Source organism: Trifolium pratense, linkage group LG1 (assembly GCF_020283565.1).
Source record: "Trifolium pratense cultivar HEN17-A07 linkage group LG1, ARS_RC_1.1, whole genome shotgun sequence".
In the NCBI taxonomy this organism is placed as follows: domain Eukaryota; kingdom Viridiplantae; phylum Streptophyta; class Magnoliopsida; order Fabales; family Fabaceae; genus Trifolium; species Trifolium pratense.
Genome location: NC_060059.1, coordinates 17,935,719 through 17,955,044, shown reverse-complemented (window position 1 = coordinate 17,955,044; position 19,326 = coordinate 17,935,719). Strand labels below are relative to the sequence as shown.

Sequence of the window (19,326 nt, the reverse complement as noted above, 5' to 3'; positions counted from 1 at the left end):
ACTAATAACATCACATAAAGTGAGTCATCACACCCCCAAACTTGAATCATTGTCTGTCCTCATGTAATGTTGTAGATAGCAAAGACCATCTTAAGCTACTCACTTTATTGACACGAAAAACAGCACATTCAGACCTTAAGGTTCAAACCTTGAATTGCATTTCAAAGATTGGTATAATTTTTGTATGTCAACTATCAATAACAACCTTGCGTGTGTGTGTACTGCCTACTACTGCTAACCAGAGACATGCCAGGATCCTTCTCCAAAACTACTCAATCAGGATACTACGCTACCCTTTTTCTCTTCTACAACTTAGAGTTTGGGTTCAGATTTCAGCAAGGGGGGAAACTATAACTTTTCATGATCTCACAGGCTTTTTTATTTTTAGCACGCAGGGAACACTACTTAAATTCATTTTAATTTATGCTTTAGGTACTACTCCACCTTTTCACATGACGGGATCTCACTTGTAATGAGTCCAACCTGTTACTCCGAGTAGAGCACCCTACACAGCATTGTTCCTCCAGTTTTAGGCACAGAAACCCTCATACATATTTGTTATTGTTCCTCCAGATTTGGCACAGGAACTTCTTTTTCTTTCATTTTTTTATAGCGATGTAGTGTCCCGTCATAAATCTAGCCATGATCCATCAATCAAGTAATCAAGTTTTTTCCCCCAAACTTAGTCCTAATCAAACCCCTTATCATAGTCAATACTTTAGATAACTTAGGCTAATGATTGAGTATTTTACAGACATATCAAGGCATTACTAGGATCAACAGTATTCAACAGTTTGTGCATAAAGGTGCAAAGGCTATCATGTCAAGAATCAAAACAAAAATTCCCAAAAATTTCATCAATCCTACGGCTACATTCACTTAAAATCTTGAAACTCTGTCATGTGTCAAGAAAATGCTTAGCTCAAAATTTTAATTGCCAATCTGACTCAATAACACTAAACAGACTCAATTTATTGACTCTTGCCTCTCCCCCACACTTAAACTACACAGTGTCCCCACTATTGACAATAAGAGGCAATTACTGACATGACAGAAAATAAACTAAACTATCTTATTCAGGAAAGAGAAGTCAAGACAATTACCGCTCAATCTTCTTAGCCATGAATTGAAGACAATACTCAATATAAGAATTAAAATCTTGCAATGTCCATCCTTCAATTGGATCACAAACAAATCCCCACTCAATCACACATCCAGCACCTTCTTCATCATCATCGATTGGACCAACTTTCAATGTTGCAACATAAGACTTAAATCCCATGTTGTTATCAACAATTTCATATGACAAACAACGTTTGATTGGATCAATTTTCAACAGTTTCTCTTTTGCCCACTTGATTGTTGGCTCAGAGTCAGAATCAAGAGATTTGATTGATGAAGCACAGTAACGGATGAGACCGGGTTGATTTTGAACACCTTCAAGTTGGTAACACGTGTCTATTGGGATCCATTTGTGTAAGTTGCAGAAATCTTGTAAAACTTGCCATACTTTTTGTGAAGTGATACTTGGTAGCTCGATGGATACTTTACCTTCCCAGTTTGGTTGAGATTCGTCTTCTCCCATCACTCTCGCCGATTGTGTAGTTGTGGTTTGTTGCTAGTCTGTACGACAGAGAACATGAACATTGAGAGACTTTATTTATAGTATATATTTTACAACTAATTATTATGAAAACAACCAATCTCCTTTATTTTTGCTAAAAAAAAAAAAAACTAATTCTCCTTTAGATTTTAAATTTTTTTAATGATGTGTTATCTTTTTGAGAATACATAAATGAGATTATTATTTTATATTTTTTACTTAAATATAGGAGATTAGTTGTTTCGATATTAATTTTAGATTTTTTTTAATGAGGTATCATATTGTCATTGAATGTACCTAAGATTGTTGTGTAAGGTTCGACTCCACCTAACATTTTCTCATTGAAAAAAAAAATCTAAAATTAATATGGAAACAACTTCTCCTATATTTAAGTAAAGAAAACTAATCTCCTTTATTTTTGCTCAAAAATATAAAACGTCATTAAAAGAATTAAAATCTAAGGTGAATTAGTTTTTTTTTTAGCAAAAATAAAGGAGATTGGTTGTTTCCATATTAAGGGTCCGTTTGGCCTAGCTTTTTTTCCTCTTCTTTTTACTTAAAAGTAAGAAGCTATGCCAAAAAACAATTTCTAGAAGTTACAGTTAAAAAAAAAAAAAACAGTTTCTATATTTTAGGAAAAATTATAACATATTATCAAATATATCTTTTAACACTATTATAATAAAAAATCAACAAATTTTAACTTTGCTTTTATAAAAAAAAATTAAAATTTACCAAACAATTTTAACTTTAGTTAAAAAGCTATTATTTCTAGCTTTATGATTAAAACAGCTTCTACACCTAAAAAAAGCTAGGCCAAACAAGCCTTAATTAGTTGTAAAAGATATTATACTATAAATAAAGTTAATTACTATCAAATTTTCTAAATTATCCTTCGATATTCCTAACAAAGATTCTAATTTTTTATAAAAAAATATATATACGAGACCATTATTTGTCACAGAAACATAAAAAATTGGGTAAATAAGTTTTACAAAAAATAACACAATAGTTTCACTTATGGATAATGCTTAATGGTATGATTGAAATTTCAACGAATAATCACGAACACGCGTAATAATAATAAAAATCTGTAAACACAAAAAAAAAAAAAAAATCTAAGTCTTTTTCCTAAATTCAATTTTCAATGTTCACGACTGCTTAATCAAACATGTTACGGCCATCGTTGTCGAACAAGTGGACCCATCTCCACCATCATGTGTCCTACCCACATCTTCCACCTACGCACTTCTCCCTTACTTCTCAATTTAGGGTTCTGCTTCATTTTAGGTTAGTGGATAACAATGAATTGCAAGTTGTTGTAGTTATAGGTTGTGTGCGAGGTGAATTTCTAATTTGTTTTTTTTTTATTGTTACAGATTTTTATAATTTTAAAGGTTGTAGTGTTTTTTCTATAACTTTTAATTTTAATTTATCTCATTTTCAAATAAAAGACAGAAGCTTCACGTGGGAGATTCTTTACACGCGTATTCGTTGAATTCCGTATGCAAACATGTCGTACTAAATAGCACCGCTGTTCACTTATATTTAACAATATTTTATAATAAATTTAAATATTTTATTCTAAATAAATTTTCTACATTAATATAATCATAAACTTAAATATCAAATTAAAGTCAATGGATCCGTGCGAATGCACGGGTCTTTAAACTAGTTACATTTAAATCCTAAATACATCACTAGACTCAAAATACATCAAAATGACTCAAAACATATAGTAGATCACCATATTGGAAGACAATAATCCAAGTAATAAAGGACTAATAACATCACATAAAGTGAGTCATCACACCCCCAAACTTGAATCATTGTCTGTCCTCATGTAATGTTGTAGATAGCAAAGACCATCTTAAGCTACTCACTTTATTGACACGAAAAACAGCACATTCAGACCTTAAGGTTCAAACCTTGGATTGCATTTCAAAGATTGGTATAATTTTTGTATGTCAACTATCAATAACAACCTTGCGTGTGTGTGTACTGCCTACTTCTGCTAACCAGAGACATGCCAGGATCCTTCTCCAAAACTACTCAATCAGGATACTACGCTACCCTTTTTCTCTTCTACAACTTAGAGTTTGGGTTCAGATTTCAGCAAGGGGGGAAACTATAACTTTTCATGATCTCACAGGCTTTTTTATTTTTAGCACGCAGGGAACACTACTTAAATTCATTTTAATTTATGCTTTAGGTACTACTCCACCTTTTCACCTGACGGGATCTCACTTGTAATGAGTCCAACCTGTTACTCCGAGTAGAGCACCCTACACAGCATTGTTCCTCCAGTTTTAGGCACAGAAACCCTCATACATATTTGTTATTGTTCCTCCAGATTTGGCACAGGAACTTCTTTTTCTTTCATTTTTTTATAGCGATGTAGTGTCCCGTCATAAATCTAGCCATGATCCATCAATCAAGTAATCAAGTTTTTTCCCCCAAACTTAGTCCTAATCAAACCCCTTATCATAGTCAATACTTTAGATAACTTAGGCTAATGATTGAGTATTTTACAGACATATCAAGGCATTACTAGGATCAACAGTATTCAACAGTTTGTGCATAAAGGTGCAAAGGCTATCATGTCAAGAATCAAAACAAAAATTCCCAAAAATTTCATCAATCCTACGGCTACATTCACTTAAAATCTTGAAACTCTGTCATGTGTCAAGAAAATGCTTAGCTCAAAATTTTAATTGCCAATCTGACTCAATAACACTAAACAGACTCAATTTATTGACTCTTGCCTCTCCCCCACACTTAAACTACACAGTGTCCCCACTATTGACAATAAGAGGCAATTACTGACACGACAGAAAATAAACTAAACTATCTTATTCAGGAAAGAGAAGTCAAGACAATTACCGCTCAATCTTCTTAGCCATGAATTGAAGACAATACTCAATATAAGAATTAAAATCTTGCAATGTCCATCCTTCAATTGGATCACAAACAAATCCCCACTCAATCACACATCCAGCACCTTCTTCATCATCATCGATTGGACCAACTTTCAATGTTGCAACATAAGACTTAAATCCCATGTTGTTATCAACAATTTCATATGACAAACAACGTTTGATTGGATCAATTTTCAACAGTTTCTCTTTTGCCCACTTGATTGTTGGCTCAGAGTCAGAATCAAGAGATTTGATTGATGAAGCACAGTAACGGATGAGACCGGGTTGATTTTGAACACCTTCAAGTTGGTAACACGTGTCTATTGGGATCCATTTGTGTAAGTTGCAGAAATCTTGTAAAACTTGCCATACTTTTTGTGAAGTGATACTTGGTAGCTCGATGGATACTTTACCTTCCCAGTTTGGTTGAGATTCGTCTTCTCCCATCACTCTCGCCGATTGTGTAGTTGTGGTTTGTTGCTAGTCTGTACGACAGAGAACATGAACATTGAGAGACTTTATTTATAGTATATATTTTACAACTAATTATTATGAAAACAACCAATCTCCTTTATTTTTGCTAAAAAAAAAAAAAAAACTAATTCTCCTTTAGATTTTAATTTTTTTTTAATGATGTGTTATCTTTTTGAGAATACATAAATGTGATTATTATTTTATATTTTTTACTTAAATATAGGAGATTAGTTGTTTCGATATTAATTTTAGATTTTTTTTAATGAGGTATCATATTGTCATTGAATGTACCTAAGATTGTAGGGATGGCAATGGGTAGGGTATGGGTAGGGTACTATAGTACCCATCCCCATACCCGCGGATTGAAAAAATACCCGTACCCATCCCCATACCCACGTGGGTAACAACTTTTGTCCTCGTCCCCATACCCTATGGGTACCTAGGTACCCATACCCGTACCCGTTACCCGCATTTTTACTAAAAATAAATTGATCAATTATAAAATATCATATAATTTTAATAGAATTAAAAAAATTTCAAAGATTTTAATATTGACTAATGAAAATTATAAACAAAATTATTACTAACCTTATGTTAAAGTTCATATTTAGGTTAAATATTCACATTATTTTTATATTATGTTGTAAATAAACATTTTTATTAAAAATATGTAATAGTTTAGTAGAGTTGTATTGTTTTAAATTGATTTACATATATTATAATATAATAATATAAATAAAATAAATAAATATATATTATGCGGGTATGGGGCGGGGTGGGTACTAAGGTACCCGTACCCGCACCCATACCCGTTCATTTTTGCGGGTAATTACCCATACCCGTGCCCGTGCCCGTACCCAAAATGCGGGTTTTTACCCTACCCGTTGTGGGTAATTTTTGCGGGTACCCTCTGGGTATGGGTCAAATTGCCATCCCTATAAGATTGTTGTGTAAGGTTCGACTTCACCTAACATTTTCTCATTGAAAAAAAAAATCTAAAATTAATATGGAAACAACTTCTCCTATTTTTAAGTAAAAAAAACTAATCTCTTTATTTTTGCTCAACAAATTTTAACTTTGTTTTTATAAAAAAAAATTAAGATTTACCAAACAATTTTAACTTTATTTAGAAAGCTATTATTTCTAGCTTTATGATTAAAAGAGCTTCTACAACTAAAAAAAGCTAAGCCAAACAAGCCCTATGTTGCGTATCATAATTAAAAACTATTATTTAAAAAGTTAATAAAAATGTTTCCGTAAATTTAGCTCAGTTGGTAGGGACATTACATTTTATATGGAGGGACTGAAGTTTGAACTTTGAACCCTACCTTAAGGGTCCGATTGGTTCGAGGTAGATGGAGGGAGGGAAGGGGAGGTGAGGGGGGTAATCTTGACAAAAAAATATTTATTTTTATTAAATCTTCTTTTTTTTAAAAAAAAAAACGATTTTTATTCTTGAAAAAAAAATTAAAAACAAAAATAAAAAATCTCAATTATTAGAGAGATTTGATTGGTTAAAAAAATATTTTAAATTGGCAAAAGGAATATTTAAAATTCATAGAAGAACATTTTAAATTGTGAGGGAACATTTTAAAAAAATTTGTTTTTAAATTTTGTTTTTTTTTTCAAGAATAAAAAACGTTTTTTTTTAAAAAAAATTATTTAATAAAATGAATTTTTTTTGTCAAGATTACCCTCTTTTCCTCTCCATCCCCTCCATCTACCTTTCCTAAATAAGCATTTTTTTCGTTTTATCAAAGAGTGCACATTGCATATGCATAACTGTAATGTATGATGGTGGCAGATGGCATGCAAGCCACCAGGTGAGGAAATAGCTTACAAGACAACACTATCAATCCTGAACAAGCTGTCAAAATATTCATGGGTTGCAAAACGAGTGCTTACTCTTTCTGCATTTGCTATTGAATATGGAGAGCGCTGGATGCTATCACAGTATTGAAGAGAGTGCCTCAACTAACCAAACCTGAATCCTTAAAAAAACACCACTTTGGTATTTTGGAGGTGAACAATTTGATCAAAGCAACTTGGCAAGTGATTGATATTATCATTGAGTTGTAAAGACTTATCTCAATTTGGTCAAAAGATTAACATAATAATCAGCAAATTGAGGAAGCATGTGTCACAAATCATTATACATATTGGTAATTATGTTTATGTTTGGATTAACGGTGTGATTAACAGAATTGCGGTGAGCAACGTCGTAATTTTGACAAAAACTACACTTTGAAGTGTTAGCAAAATTGTGGAGCCACTCTAATTTTGCCAAACCCATCACTCATCCAAACATTACTACAGCTTGCAACAACATACATAAAATTTTGTGTGTATCTTTTTGTTTTGTCAAAACCCCAAATGTAAGTATTTTGTTCCCATATTGAAGGAAATTATTTGAATTCTCAGATGAAGCAGAGTATAACAAGTTGCTCTGGAAGCTCTTTCAAACCCCGACAGAAATTATGGAAGTGTTTAAGGTGCTAATATTTTGGAAAGACATACCACAAGCACCCATCTATTGTGGTTCCACTAAAACCCTGGTGTGTATTTATCATATCTTAATTCCTTAATATATTTTGACAATAAATATATATTCCATTTTTATATTTGCATTTAAAACATAATTTAATTATAAATGCAACTATAAAAATGAAATTACACTAGAGAAAGATATTAAAATGAATTACATGATAATTTGCAATATTTAAGTTAACTTTTTAGAATAGTTGGTTTATGTTAAAATATGTTTTATAATTAAACAGGTTAACATAGACGTGTTGAAAAAGAAATGTGTTTTTGTTCATTTCAACCCTGGACATCAGCCAAGAAGACATCTCAACTTTGATTCAAATTTATGATCATATAAAGAAAATAGGAAGCCAACACAAGATTGTGTGGGTTCCCATTGTGGAGGAATGGAATGATAGGCAGAGGAAAATGTTTGATTCTTTGAAGTGTAAAATGCCTTGGTATGTGTTGCATCACTTTGCAACCATAAAAGGCATCAAGTACATTAAGGAGGAGTTGCATTTCAAGCTGAAGCCTTTGGTGGTAGTGTTGAGCCCACAAGCAAAGATTCTACATAAGAATGCATTCCATATGATTCAAGTTTGGGGGGTAAAGGGCTACCCTTTCTCCAAATCCAAAGAAGAATCAATGACTCAGCATTAATGTGGCTTGATTCCATGCTGGTTGACATTGATATCAAGATCAAATGGGTAAGTATTTGGTTGGTCATAAATCTTATAAAATCTCTTATTATGATGAAAACTCTAACATATTATTATGATACTTTTTAATGAATTTAATTTCTATGTAGTAATATTGCTAGTGCATAGTTATTTCTAGTAGTTTAATATATTTTCCACTCAATAGTCAATTCACTTTACTGTTGACAAGTTTAAATTGAGAGAAAGAAATGTGACTAATAAAATTCATATGTTTCCTTCGAAAAATGAAGAAGGAAGAAAATTCTGTCATCATATATGGAGGTAAAGATAAGGAGTGGGTTCAACAATTCACCAAGCATGTTGGGGCCCTAGCAAATGATACCACTATTAAGGGAAAGACATCAATTGACGTGTTTTGCTTGGAGTCTCAACAACCATGTGTGGTTAACAACTTTTGGAAAAAGGTAGAGAGTTTGTTTGTGACCAAGATGCATGAGAAAAACAACACCGTAACACAACAAGTTGAGAAATTGCTTTCATACAAGAATGAGTCGGGGTGGGCAATTGTTACCTAAGGATCTATTGTGACTTCTGTTGGTCACGGGGCTACAGTTTTGAAGACAATGACAGAGTTTGACAAATGGAAAGAAGTGGTGAACACTAAGGGCTTTGAATACGCATTTAGAGATTATCATAACACAGTTGCTAGTACCGTTCATCTTTGCTCTCGACTTGAGATTCCTAATGTTGCTGGAAAAATCCCAGACTTTATTGAGTGTCCAGATTGTCACTGCACAATGGAAGTGTTTATTAGCTATAAATGTTGCCACAATGGTTAATGGTTGGCACTAGATAGCTTCATGGGTCCTTGGCATTGGCAAGCTATGTACTGTGTTTAATTATTCTGTTTTCTACTATGTTTTCTTTGTTGTCGTTTGAGTGTGAGATATCACTGTAAGTTTTATGTACCCTTGTGTGATGTAGCCATGAGTCATGCATTAACGTTGATCACAGTGATCACGAATGCAACTACAAGAAGGCTGTTTGTTAACTTTGTTTTATTTTGTTATATGAATTAAGTGTTATTTATGTCATGTGTGCTCCAGATTTCTGATTTGAGATTTTTAACTCTGCAGTAATATTTCTTCTCCAACAGAAAAATGTAAATTATGTATGTGGCATACCTTTTGCAAATCATGACCATGTGTTTATTTATAAGATCAGTATTGAGTATGAGTAAGTGACTTTTAAGACCAAAGTTACTTCTTTTAACTAAGGAATCTATAACAAATCTAAGTGAAACCTGAAACTTTAGGTAGGATTTAGATGGTTGATTCATCAATAACTGTACTACAATTTATTGACAGAACTATAGAATGAATTTAGTTAGAATTTAGATGGACGGCATCTATATTCTTGGGTCATCAATTGAATTGGCCAATTAAGTTAAAAACTTTGCACCTAAAGCAAATTATTATGACTGTGACAGCAAGATAGTGAGTAACTAGAACCTTGAAGGTGATGGTGTCAACATTCTAGAACAGAAAGTTTTAACAGGCGAAATAAACAAAGATTACAATTAAAGGCAATGAGAAAGAAGGCAAGTAGGAAAAAGAATGATGAACAGTTAGTATAAAATATGATTCAATTAAGTTCACATGTTGAATCTAAAGAAGGGATAATTACATGGACAATCGTACTGCATGTTTCTTACTCGAAGCATACCTTACTACTACATGTGGGACAAATTCCAACAGAAAGCAGAAGAAATCCCATCTCAATTAAAACAGACTCAACAGAATATATATATATATATATATATATATATATATATATATATATATATATATATATATATATATATATATATATATATAAGAAGTGCAACAGGATCATAGAACAGTACCGCAAACAAATGTTGGTTTTCATGCCCGTCATCCATTAACTTTGTTGAGGACGCTTCATTTTGAGAAGATGTGAGAGTCCAGCTATAACATGTAAACGACTATTTGGGACACCCGACTTAGCCAGGGCCCTTCCTTTGTTGTCAATAAGCACGAAGCAGGGGACATAACTAACATCATAATTAAGGAGCTGTAATAGCAATAATTAATTATAATTCAGCATGAAGTCTTAATGAGGAGAATCTCCAAAGGAAGACTAAACAACTAAGAAATATATATCTAAAAGCATCAGTAAACATGGTATTGAAAGATAGCAGTATTCACAATTTCATATAAAGATGCAAGAAGAGTATCAAGAAGTACTTTGAGCTTTTTCTAGAGGAAACCCCAAGAAACTAGACTTAATGCTTTAGGCCATGCCACCAACCATTGAGCTAAAATATTACCTACTGAACAAATCAAAATCAATTACAATACTTCTCGGGTGTTTGTTTGGGATTAATACATAAGTATCGATATTGCCCATGCCACTATGATACATTACAGTTAAAGTGCTACTTTATCTTCTATGGAAATATAAATTCTCACCCTTTATAAAAGGAATTAAAAAGAGAGAAAACATGAACAAAACATATTCTTGGGAGTCCATCATAGCCCATAATACTTTTCAATCTTGAACCACTCATGGGATTGTTACATTACCACTCTTACTTTCCTGGCAATATATATTTGAATACCTTTTTTGAGGACATATTTGCATACCCTGAAACATAAACACTGGAAGAGACCTACAATACTGTAACAATCTTAACAATCGATAGGGGTTCCAATACTCTATTGACTATGTTTCAGATCTCCTTGTCTATTCTTTTCTCTGCGCATCCCGTGTGTGTTGCTAAATGGCATTTTATCCTACAGCCATTCGATATCAGAACTGAAACTAACAATATAGCAGTTATATCATCTTGTAGTCTTGAAGACCCCCTGGGCTTTACCAAAGACCAAGAGAGAACTGAGGTACGAAGAATGTTGCTGAAACTTATGTAAGAGATGAGAAACCTACAAATAGACTCAAAGGTGATCACCAATCAAAGGACATTATGTGTGGTCAATGAATTTGTAGATGGAGATTTGGATCCGCTAATCAGGTGGTACAAGTTGGACTGCACTACAGACATATAGTAGGGGCACTTTTGGATTGACTTATTTGAGTTTATCTACAAACATAAGCTCTTGTCTAATTGTTTAAGAGAGGTTATGAAAACAGCTTATTACTTATATAAAAACAGTTTGACTTTATAATCTTATGTTATTGAAATAGCTTATACATAAATACTAATATGATAATCGCTTAATTAAGCTGTTTATCCAAACATGACCTTATGCCAGTGAAAATTCCTTATATATCGATGCATTCAATGAAAATTAGAGGACGCGACCAATCCGAATTCCTAAGCTGGATCCCTTGGTAACATCGGCACTGTTGTTAAACATGACAGACAAACAACTAATATAAACTGAACCTGATTATGGAACTACATATATCATCATCATCAATGAAAATAAAGGTTGCTAAGCTAAACAAAATTGTACATTTTGAATGAATATAGTGTATTGAAAATAATACCTCTGGTAACCACATCTGATTCTCAGCATCAGCCATGACAACATTAAGCCAACGAGCATTCCTCTTCTCCGTCTCCAAAACAAAATTAAGCAAGGAATTACAGAGCCTGCATTTCGGCGAGTAAAACTCAAGCAAGGTAGCCTCTTTATTACTTGCCAGAGCAGCAGCAAACGCTCGCTGCTCCGCCTCTGCCTGGTCGACACCATTGAGAGTTGTTTTCTTCTTATTCCATGTCAAATTCAATCTCTTATTGTGACTATTGTTCTCATTCGGTTCCAATGAATTACGAGGAGTTTGTGAATTTGAAAATTTTGAAACAGAGTTGGCAAAATTGAAAGCAAATGATCCAAGGTTTTGGAGAGACTTGAATAACCAAGGAGCCTCATAATTGCAGGGGTTAGGGTTTTGGGAAATTTTAGGGTTAGGGTTTAAAGAATCCCATGGCCATTTTATACAAAACGAAGATTGCTTAGGATTAGGATTAAGATTAGGAATCAAACTCATTTCATTCCCTGAATCAGAAGCAGTGAAGGAAGCCAATTACCCTCAGTGTGTTGTGGCTAACGTGTATGAAGAATTTTGGCAGAAAAATAATGCTAAAGAATTAATTTACGGGCAATTTATATTGTTCATTCTAATGTAGTCTTTTTTTTTAAAAAAAAAAAAAAATTATTATAAAATAATAATAATAATTATTATTTTTCTTATTAACTAATTTTTTTTAATAATTAAATACTATTATTTACCAAATTGGTCAGCAAAATTTTTTTTTTTTATTACTCATAATAGTGAAAATTTATTTGTCAAAAAAAATAGTGAAAATTTATTATTTTAACAAAAAAATATAAAAATTAATATGATGCTTAAAAAGAACAATCAAATTGTGTTTTTTCTATAAAATGACCTATAAAATACAATAATTGACAACTAACTTTTTAATTCATAAAAAATGATCATTAATTTATTAAATTAAAAGTTAAATATACACTTCAATATATCAATAGATCATAAGCATCCAAATTCATGAGTCCAAAATCTTAAATTTTCATATACTTCGAAAGAGAATGACTATTGTCTTGTCTTTGTTTTAAGGCAGTAGTAACATATTATATGGAACACATCATGGTGATATTTGCTAATGTCTTTGAACAAATTTTTGCTAGTTTTCTATAAAAATAAAAAAATAAAAAAACTTAACTATACATTTGGTCCTTACATTTATTTTAGATTTTAATTTAGTCTCTATCATTTACGTCAGTTTTTCTACTAACATCGTTTGAACTGTACACATTCCATATATCCAATTGTCAATGTGTCTCTCCACATATGCAAAACCGTCTGACACATGTGACAAAACTAACGGAAGTTTTAATGTTAATTTTATAATGCACAAGTGAAATAAGTTTTGCATCATGCACAAGTTATTTTTACCATTAAACCAACAACATATGATAAGAGTTATTAATCAAATAATGAAAAATACACATTCACATTAAAGTCAAAGCTAATTTTTTAGAGGGCTAACGCCTAATAAGACAATTATTTAGTTTGTCCCTATTGGCAATTAGCAATGCACTTCTGCTTGATGCAACCTACGGCTCGTTTGGCCCAACTTTTTTTAGAGTTTATGCAAACTTATGTAATTTTTATATATTATTATAAGTTTGTCAAGGTAGTTTATGATAAAATAACTTATAAAATTACAATTTTCACTAATATGAACTTATAAAATAGCATAAAATCTAATTTATATTGCATAAGCTCTAAAAAAAAGCTAGGCCAAACAAGCCCCTAGTTTGACAACCAACCGTCCCGCAATAAAATGCAGAAAAGGTAACAAAGGTTTATGTTTGAGCAAGGCTCACCAAAGGTTTTCAGCTGTGTCAATGGTAATGAAAGCCGACACTTCAGAAGCATATATATTGGTAATGAAAGCCTACAACCAAGTTAGTATTACACTTTTGTTTCCCTGCTATTCAACTGCAGAACTATAAAAAGGAGTATTTTAATAAACATATCAGTCTAGTAGCTGATAATGGGGTCGCTAAAAGGTCATTCATTATCGAAAGCGAGAAAATTAAGTAAACAGTGTATAGTCAAATGATAAAGAGTGATCACATTACAGAACAATAGGCATATACTACATAACAAATCTTTTATTTACAGACTAAACCCCACTGCATTTAAGTTGATTAATGGGTTCCATGATTTAGAGACCAAGAAAGCAAAACAATGAAACCCAACAGCAAATTGCTTTCATTAAGAAACCTAAGACTACAATGTTTTGCTACAAGAAAACATAGCTACATATCAGGGGATGAAATTGGTCCTAGATAATCTCCTTCCAAGCCGACCAATGCCTGAAACTCCCTCTCTGCCTCCATCCACTTTGTACCAATCACTACAACTCGAACTACCACATCCTTTGCAATCTTGTGATTTTTCTGACTCATGAAGTATGGGTTTTCACCTAGAACATACACATATCCTGGCATCTTGCTACTTGAGAGATAGGCATTCTCAATTGGACCAATTCGCAGGAAAACCCCATGCTTCAGCACCTTGTGGACAACACCCTCTAACACCTCGCCCTTGAAAACCTTAAAGGTAACAGCATTAAAAATAACAGGGAAGAGTACATCCCCAGTATGCTGTCTGACTTTCCCCTCTCCTATTTTATCCAGCGTAGTCACTGCAAGGAAGTATCCCATATCCTTCGTTGCCTTTTTTACTGCAAAGTCGCTTAGAAGGCGGATGAGGATTGCCCGTTGAAGCATGAGACTTCCTGGCTTCAGGTTCTCTGCAGCAATGATGACATTCCAAGGAAGCTGCACTTTGAGAAACATTGTGCTGTCTGCAATAACTTCTTCCATGGCATATAAAATGATATTACAGTGTCAGGGTATATACTTAATTACAAAGGCACGTAAATTCTTTCAATTCAAAGTTTACAGTAGATGCTAATAATTAAACTAGTGAATAGCATAAGTTATTTTTTTCTAGGAAACTGATGTCGCCACAATCAATGTTTTACTGGGAGATCATGGGGTTATGAATGTATAAATTATCCAAACACAGATATACATAACTTTTCAAGTTCACTGCTTTCAAATAAAGATACACTTGTTCCTACTTACTACATAAAATGAGAGCATATAAAAAACTTTCCTAATACAGACTCTGAATCATATAATTATAAACAATGTAGTCAGGTTCGAGATCCTACGTAGGATCGGTAGGCTGGTTGAGAATCGTAAGATCCTACTCAAGGGTAAACTTGTAACTTCACATATATACATATACTCTCATAAACACAAAAAAAATATAATACATGAACAAAATAAACTTAATTAATTAATTAATATTTCACAGAGATCATTCCAAACATTCATAAGTTCATAACAGGGGGTTAGAAGAAGCAACAGTAGGGTTTAAAAAAAACAAAATGAAAACAGAGGGTTGGAAATTGAGAGTGAAAGAGATGAGTTCAGAAGGTTTCGGTGAGGACGGAGGTTTGAGTGAAAGAGATGGTTGAAAGTGAGAGAGGAGTGAACGAAAATGAAAAATGAGTGAGAACAAACATACACTAACCGCCGGCAAGGTTCAATGGCGACGGCGCCGTCTAGAGCTAGGGTCAAAAACCCTCTAGGATCGTAAGAACCTATGACCCGGTGCGAGGACCTGACTACAGACATGTCAAAAAAGGAACCTACATGGGTTCTAAGCTCGTTTGGCCTTCACGGGATCGTAGGATATTAAGAACCTAAGATCCGGTTCGAGAACCTGACTACATTGATTATAAAACTATCATACAAGTTGTATGCTCAAGTCCAAAACCAAGTTCGACAAACTTCAGAAAATGTAGTTCTCAGATCAATTAACATATAAGTATATAGTAGTACAGCTGCAATATAAGCATTAGCCAATAAACAAAGGGACAATTTGGAATGGATTGTTTATGCTTATCTAGTGGCATAAGCACTTGTGAAACTGTCTGAGAGAGTTTATGGAAACAGCTTATGGCATGCATTTTTAGCTTATTTTCATAAACATTCTATGAGTGTATTGTTGGATGAGCGGTTTATTTATTTTAGCTCCAATGTGTAGCTTTTGATAAAATCACAGTGGCTCGCCGTGATTTTGACAATCTCTCACCGTCAATCCAAACATGCACTTAAAAATGATGACCATATTCAGTAGTTGTAGCCAAATCATGAACATAAATTGTGCACAATGTAGTTGAAAAATCATATGCAAATTTGAGGGGGAAAAAACCTACAGATTACAGTGTTTTTTCTCCAGCAACCGATTTTACCCACAAACCCAAACCCCATTTTCATTGTAGGTAAAAGAAATTAGAAAGAAAAAAAATGCTTAATTAGGTTTTTACACAAACAGACACTTGACATGCACATTGATATATTACTAAGAGAAACAAAACAAGTAAAATTGATTTGATGTGTACGAGTGATAGAACCCTAAAGGGGGAAAGTATCGTTAAGCATATGAAACAGAGAAAACATGAAAAAATGTGATGATAGAAAACAGAAAAATAGGAAAAATTGTTGAGAGGAATCAGAAAACTACCGGAGTGAAGATCGGCGAGGGAGATCACGGCTGCGAAGAGAGAGGAACGCGGCAGGAGAGAAGAGTATTGTTGTTAGGGTTTCTTACTTTACTTTTATTTGGGCCTAAGCCCCTACTCCAATAACTACTTTTTTGTTTTATTTTTATTTTCTTTTTACACCTAATTACATTTGTTGTCCTCTAGAGCAATTTTAGTCTCTACATTTTTCATCTGTTTTCATTTGTTGAAAATCCTCAAGTTCTTGTAATATATTAAAAATAAAAAATATGAATGGGTTAAAATTATTTCGTGAACCAACGATGAATTGGTTCAAGTGATAAGAGTTTTTGTCCCCTTAAACATGTGGTTAGAAGTTTGATTTATGGCTCATGCGTATGGACAAAATTTGCTTAAAATTTATGAATTAAAATATCAATTTTTTTTATAATGTAAAATATCAATTTTTAAAAACCCTAATTAATTTAATAAAACTCATACAATTGTTGGTATGATCAAGTATGGCAATAAAATTCATACATGCGAGTACACGTCCGTTTCGCCACAATTTTGACGGAGAAAACTCGAGTCAACTGTTTTTGGGTTTGGGTTTTTCAGAATTTTAAAAGACGATGGTGGGACAGATAATGTGGATATTGATATTCATCCTGAATCCGTCTCTGAACTCGTCTCGCTTATAATGAATTACATTTTATCACTCTTAAATTTGAAATCCTTGTACAAACTCTAGATTACATTCATATTTTTAAGTTGAGTATTAAACAATTTGTTTTCTCTATTTATAAGGTAGCAAAATTTCTTGTCGGCTAAGTTCCGACCCGCACGAAAGGCGCAACGATCTCTTTGTATAAATATGGTTGAAACAAAATAGTTTTTCAATTTTAACTATTTTTTTATAAAAAAAACACAAAAAACAAAATGCAACTCAAGTTCATATAGAGATAGAACGGAATAAGAAAACATGAATTCTATGGAATACCCGAACCCTGTTTGGGTAGGCCAAAATCCATCCCACCCCATTATCATGCCTAGATATGACGATACTTCGCTAGTTTTTTCAAAGGAAATTGTGTAATATAAGATAATCTTAAATTAGATACATATTTAACAAAATTTACCATTTAATTAAAAACATATATCATATGCTCTACAAAACATTATTAACCACCAACATCTTGTGCAAGAAAGATGGTGGCAGGGGCTGAATCAAGTTTAAGTCCAAATTTTTAGCCAGATATATCAACTTTCTTTGATCAATTTTCTGGTATATTTTGGGACGGATGCAGTATTGTTTTGTATAAATAATACTCTCTCTGTCCAAAAATATAAGGGAAAATTGGTCAAACAAAGTGGATGTATTTAGTCCAAATTTTTAATCAAATACATCAACTTTTTTTGACCAATTTTATCTTATATTTTTGGGATGGAGAGTGTATTGTTTTGTATAAAAAAAATAGGGTATATAAAAGCAAATCTTTGGTTCTTATATTGATCTCGTATTTCGTTCAATTATTCTCATCTTGTATTTTTTTATATATATTGTACTGGGCCATGGACCAGGGTGTGATTTGTTAAGGCTCAATACAAAAAAGCCCAATCAATTATAGTCCATGAGGTTCACACCAAAATATCTTATGTTTCTCACCATGATGATGACACGTAAAGATTACCACCACCTCCATGATCTACCATAGCTTGGAAAAGAAGGAAAAGAAGCTTGGAGAAGAAGGAGAAGAAACCACCCACTACCCATGAATTCCTCCACAAGCAAGGCGGTTATCAAACAACAAGAGGGAGATGTTTTGCCTATAAATAGGATCTTCTTCAAGAGAATAGGGGGCTCTCTCATTCTGAAAAACCACCATACTTTCATTCTTGTAAAGAGACAACTCTTTAATTCTTGTAAAGTCAATCAATTTATTCTCTGATCATACTTGTATCAATTATCAATCTTCAATAATACAAACCCCCTATGTTCTTCACCAGAACAGGATCATCTTCATCTGACTTATAAAACTCCCAGGGTTGTTGGGATTGAACCAAGTATAATCATACCATTTAATCAATAATACAACCCCTTTTGTTTTTACCAGAACATTTTGGCGCCCACCGTGGGGCCGCGGTAAAAACATTTGATCCCAGCCTACCACAACAAACTAGATAAAAATCAAACATCTCCACATGGCTGGAGAACATGGAAATACACAACAGAGAAGAAAAAACCAAAGAAAACGGTGTTAGCGACGCAGAGAGAAACAGTCTTGACCATTGCGACCCTATGGAGCGGTTATGAAGTAGTCAACTGACGCAGAGAGAAACAGTCAGTTGACAAGAGGTGATGCGAACCAATTCCGCCCAGGTGCTTTCAATCCTTTATTTTTGTTTGCAATGTCTTAAAACTATACTATTCTGACAAATGTTTGGATTTATTTGGCTTCAATTTACTATCACCGATTAAAAGTTCTATCTTCATCCTTGAGTAATTTGAAGTAATAAAATGAGTTGATTCCACGTGAAATTAATAAGCAGAAAGAAATTAATATCACCGATTTATTTGTTTTGAATGCTCCATAAGATCCTTTAATTCATATTTGATTTACTAGCCCAATTGTTTCTTTGCGGAATAATTTGGCTTAATGTTCTACCTTGCATCACGGCGAGGCGTTTAGTGCCAATTTGTTAATAGCTTTACTTTGTTTATGGTATTAAATTAATCGTTGTAGTGTATGATTGCGGTTATATGTATTCAATTTCCCATCAATATTATCAATCTTGTTGCATGAGTAACATAGTATTACTGAATTCTGATGCTTATTGCCATGATGTTCTTATTTTTGCCAAGTTGTTCTCATTGTGGTTACTAAATATTAATCATTCTCATGAAAGTAACAATATGATTAAAAAGTTTAGTTATTAATGTCATAATTGTTAAAAAATTGCTTTATATATAATATAGAATCTTATATTAGTTCTATGGAGGCCAATGAAAAGACAGTGTTAGAGATACCTGCTGTGCTGATGTTATAGCTT

General features: G+C 32.9%; 2 protein-coding genes and 1 pseudogene across 4 annotated transcripts; 1 reads left to right on the top strand and 2 right to left on the bottom strand.

The window, feature by feature from the left end:
* Positions 1-9,275, top strand: part of LOC123889510 — a 98,321-nt pseudogene extending 89,046 nt beyond the window's left edge.
* A 536-nt stretch (positions 9,276-9,811) lies between these two features.
* Positions 9,812-12,298, bottom strand: LOC123902435. 2 transcript variants are annotated; one of them, XM_045952171.1, is made up of 3 exons: positions 11,712-12,298; positions 10,039-10,274; positions 9,812-9,980 (listed from the first exon to the last, which is right to left on the bottom strand). In XM_045952171.1, exons 1-2 carry the CDS (start codon positions 12,213-12,215, stop codon positions 10,122-10,124), a joined length of 657 nt encoding a protein of 218 aa, XP_045808127.1. In that variant the 5' UTR covers positions 12,216-12,298; the 3' UTR covers positions 9,812-9,980; positions 10,039-10,121. The 2 variants fall into 2 exon arrangements, with proteins under 2 accessions (XP_045808127.1, XP_045808128.1); XM_045952172.1 differs by having other exon boundaries at positions 9,812-9,998; positions 10,057-10,274.
* A 1,490-nt stretch (positions 12,299-13,788) lies between these two features.
* LOC123902434 (DNA-directed RNA polymerase V subunit 7-like) lies at positions 13,789-16,452 on the bottom strand. 2 transcript variants are annotated; one of them, XM_045952169.1, is made up of 2 exons: positions 16,299-16,452; positions 13,789-14,574 (listed from the first exon to the last, which is right to left on the bottom strand). In XM_045952169.1, the coding sequence occupies exon 2, from the start codon at positions 14,555-14,557 to the stop codon at positions 14,015-14,017; it is 543 nt and encodes a 180-aa protein (XP_045808125.1). In that variant the 5' UTR covers positions 14,558-14,574; positions 16,299-16,452; the 3' UTR covers positions 13,789-14,014. The 2 variants fall into 2 exon arrangements, with proteins under 2 accessions (XP_045808125.1, XP_045808126.1); XM_045952170.1 differs by having other exon boundaries at positions 13,789-14,577; positions 16,299-16,451.
* Positions 16,453-19,326: the final 2,874 nt, after the last annotated feature.

Excerpts from the sequence above, each read along its gene's own strand:
- LOC123902435 (XM_045952171.1), bottom strand. The coding sequence starts at position 12,215 with ATGAGTTTGATTCCTAATCTTAATCCTAATCCTAAGCAATCTTCGTTT. Across the intron at positions 10,275-11,711 it reads ATCAGATGTGGTTACCAGAG|CTCCTTAATTATGATGTTAG; the intron begins GTATTATTTTCA and ends TTGCTATTACAG.
- LOC123902434 (XM_045952169.1), bottom strand. The coding sequence starts at position 14,557 with ATGTTTCTCAAAGTGCAGCTTCCTTGGAATGTCATCATTGCTGCAGAG.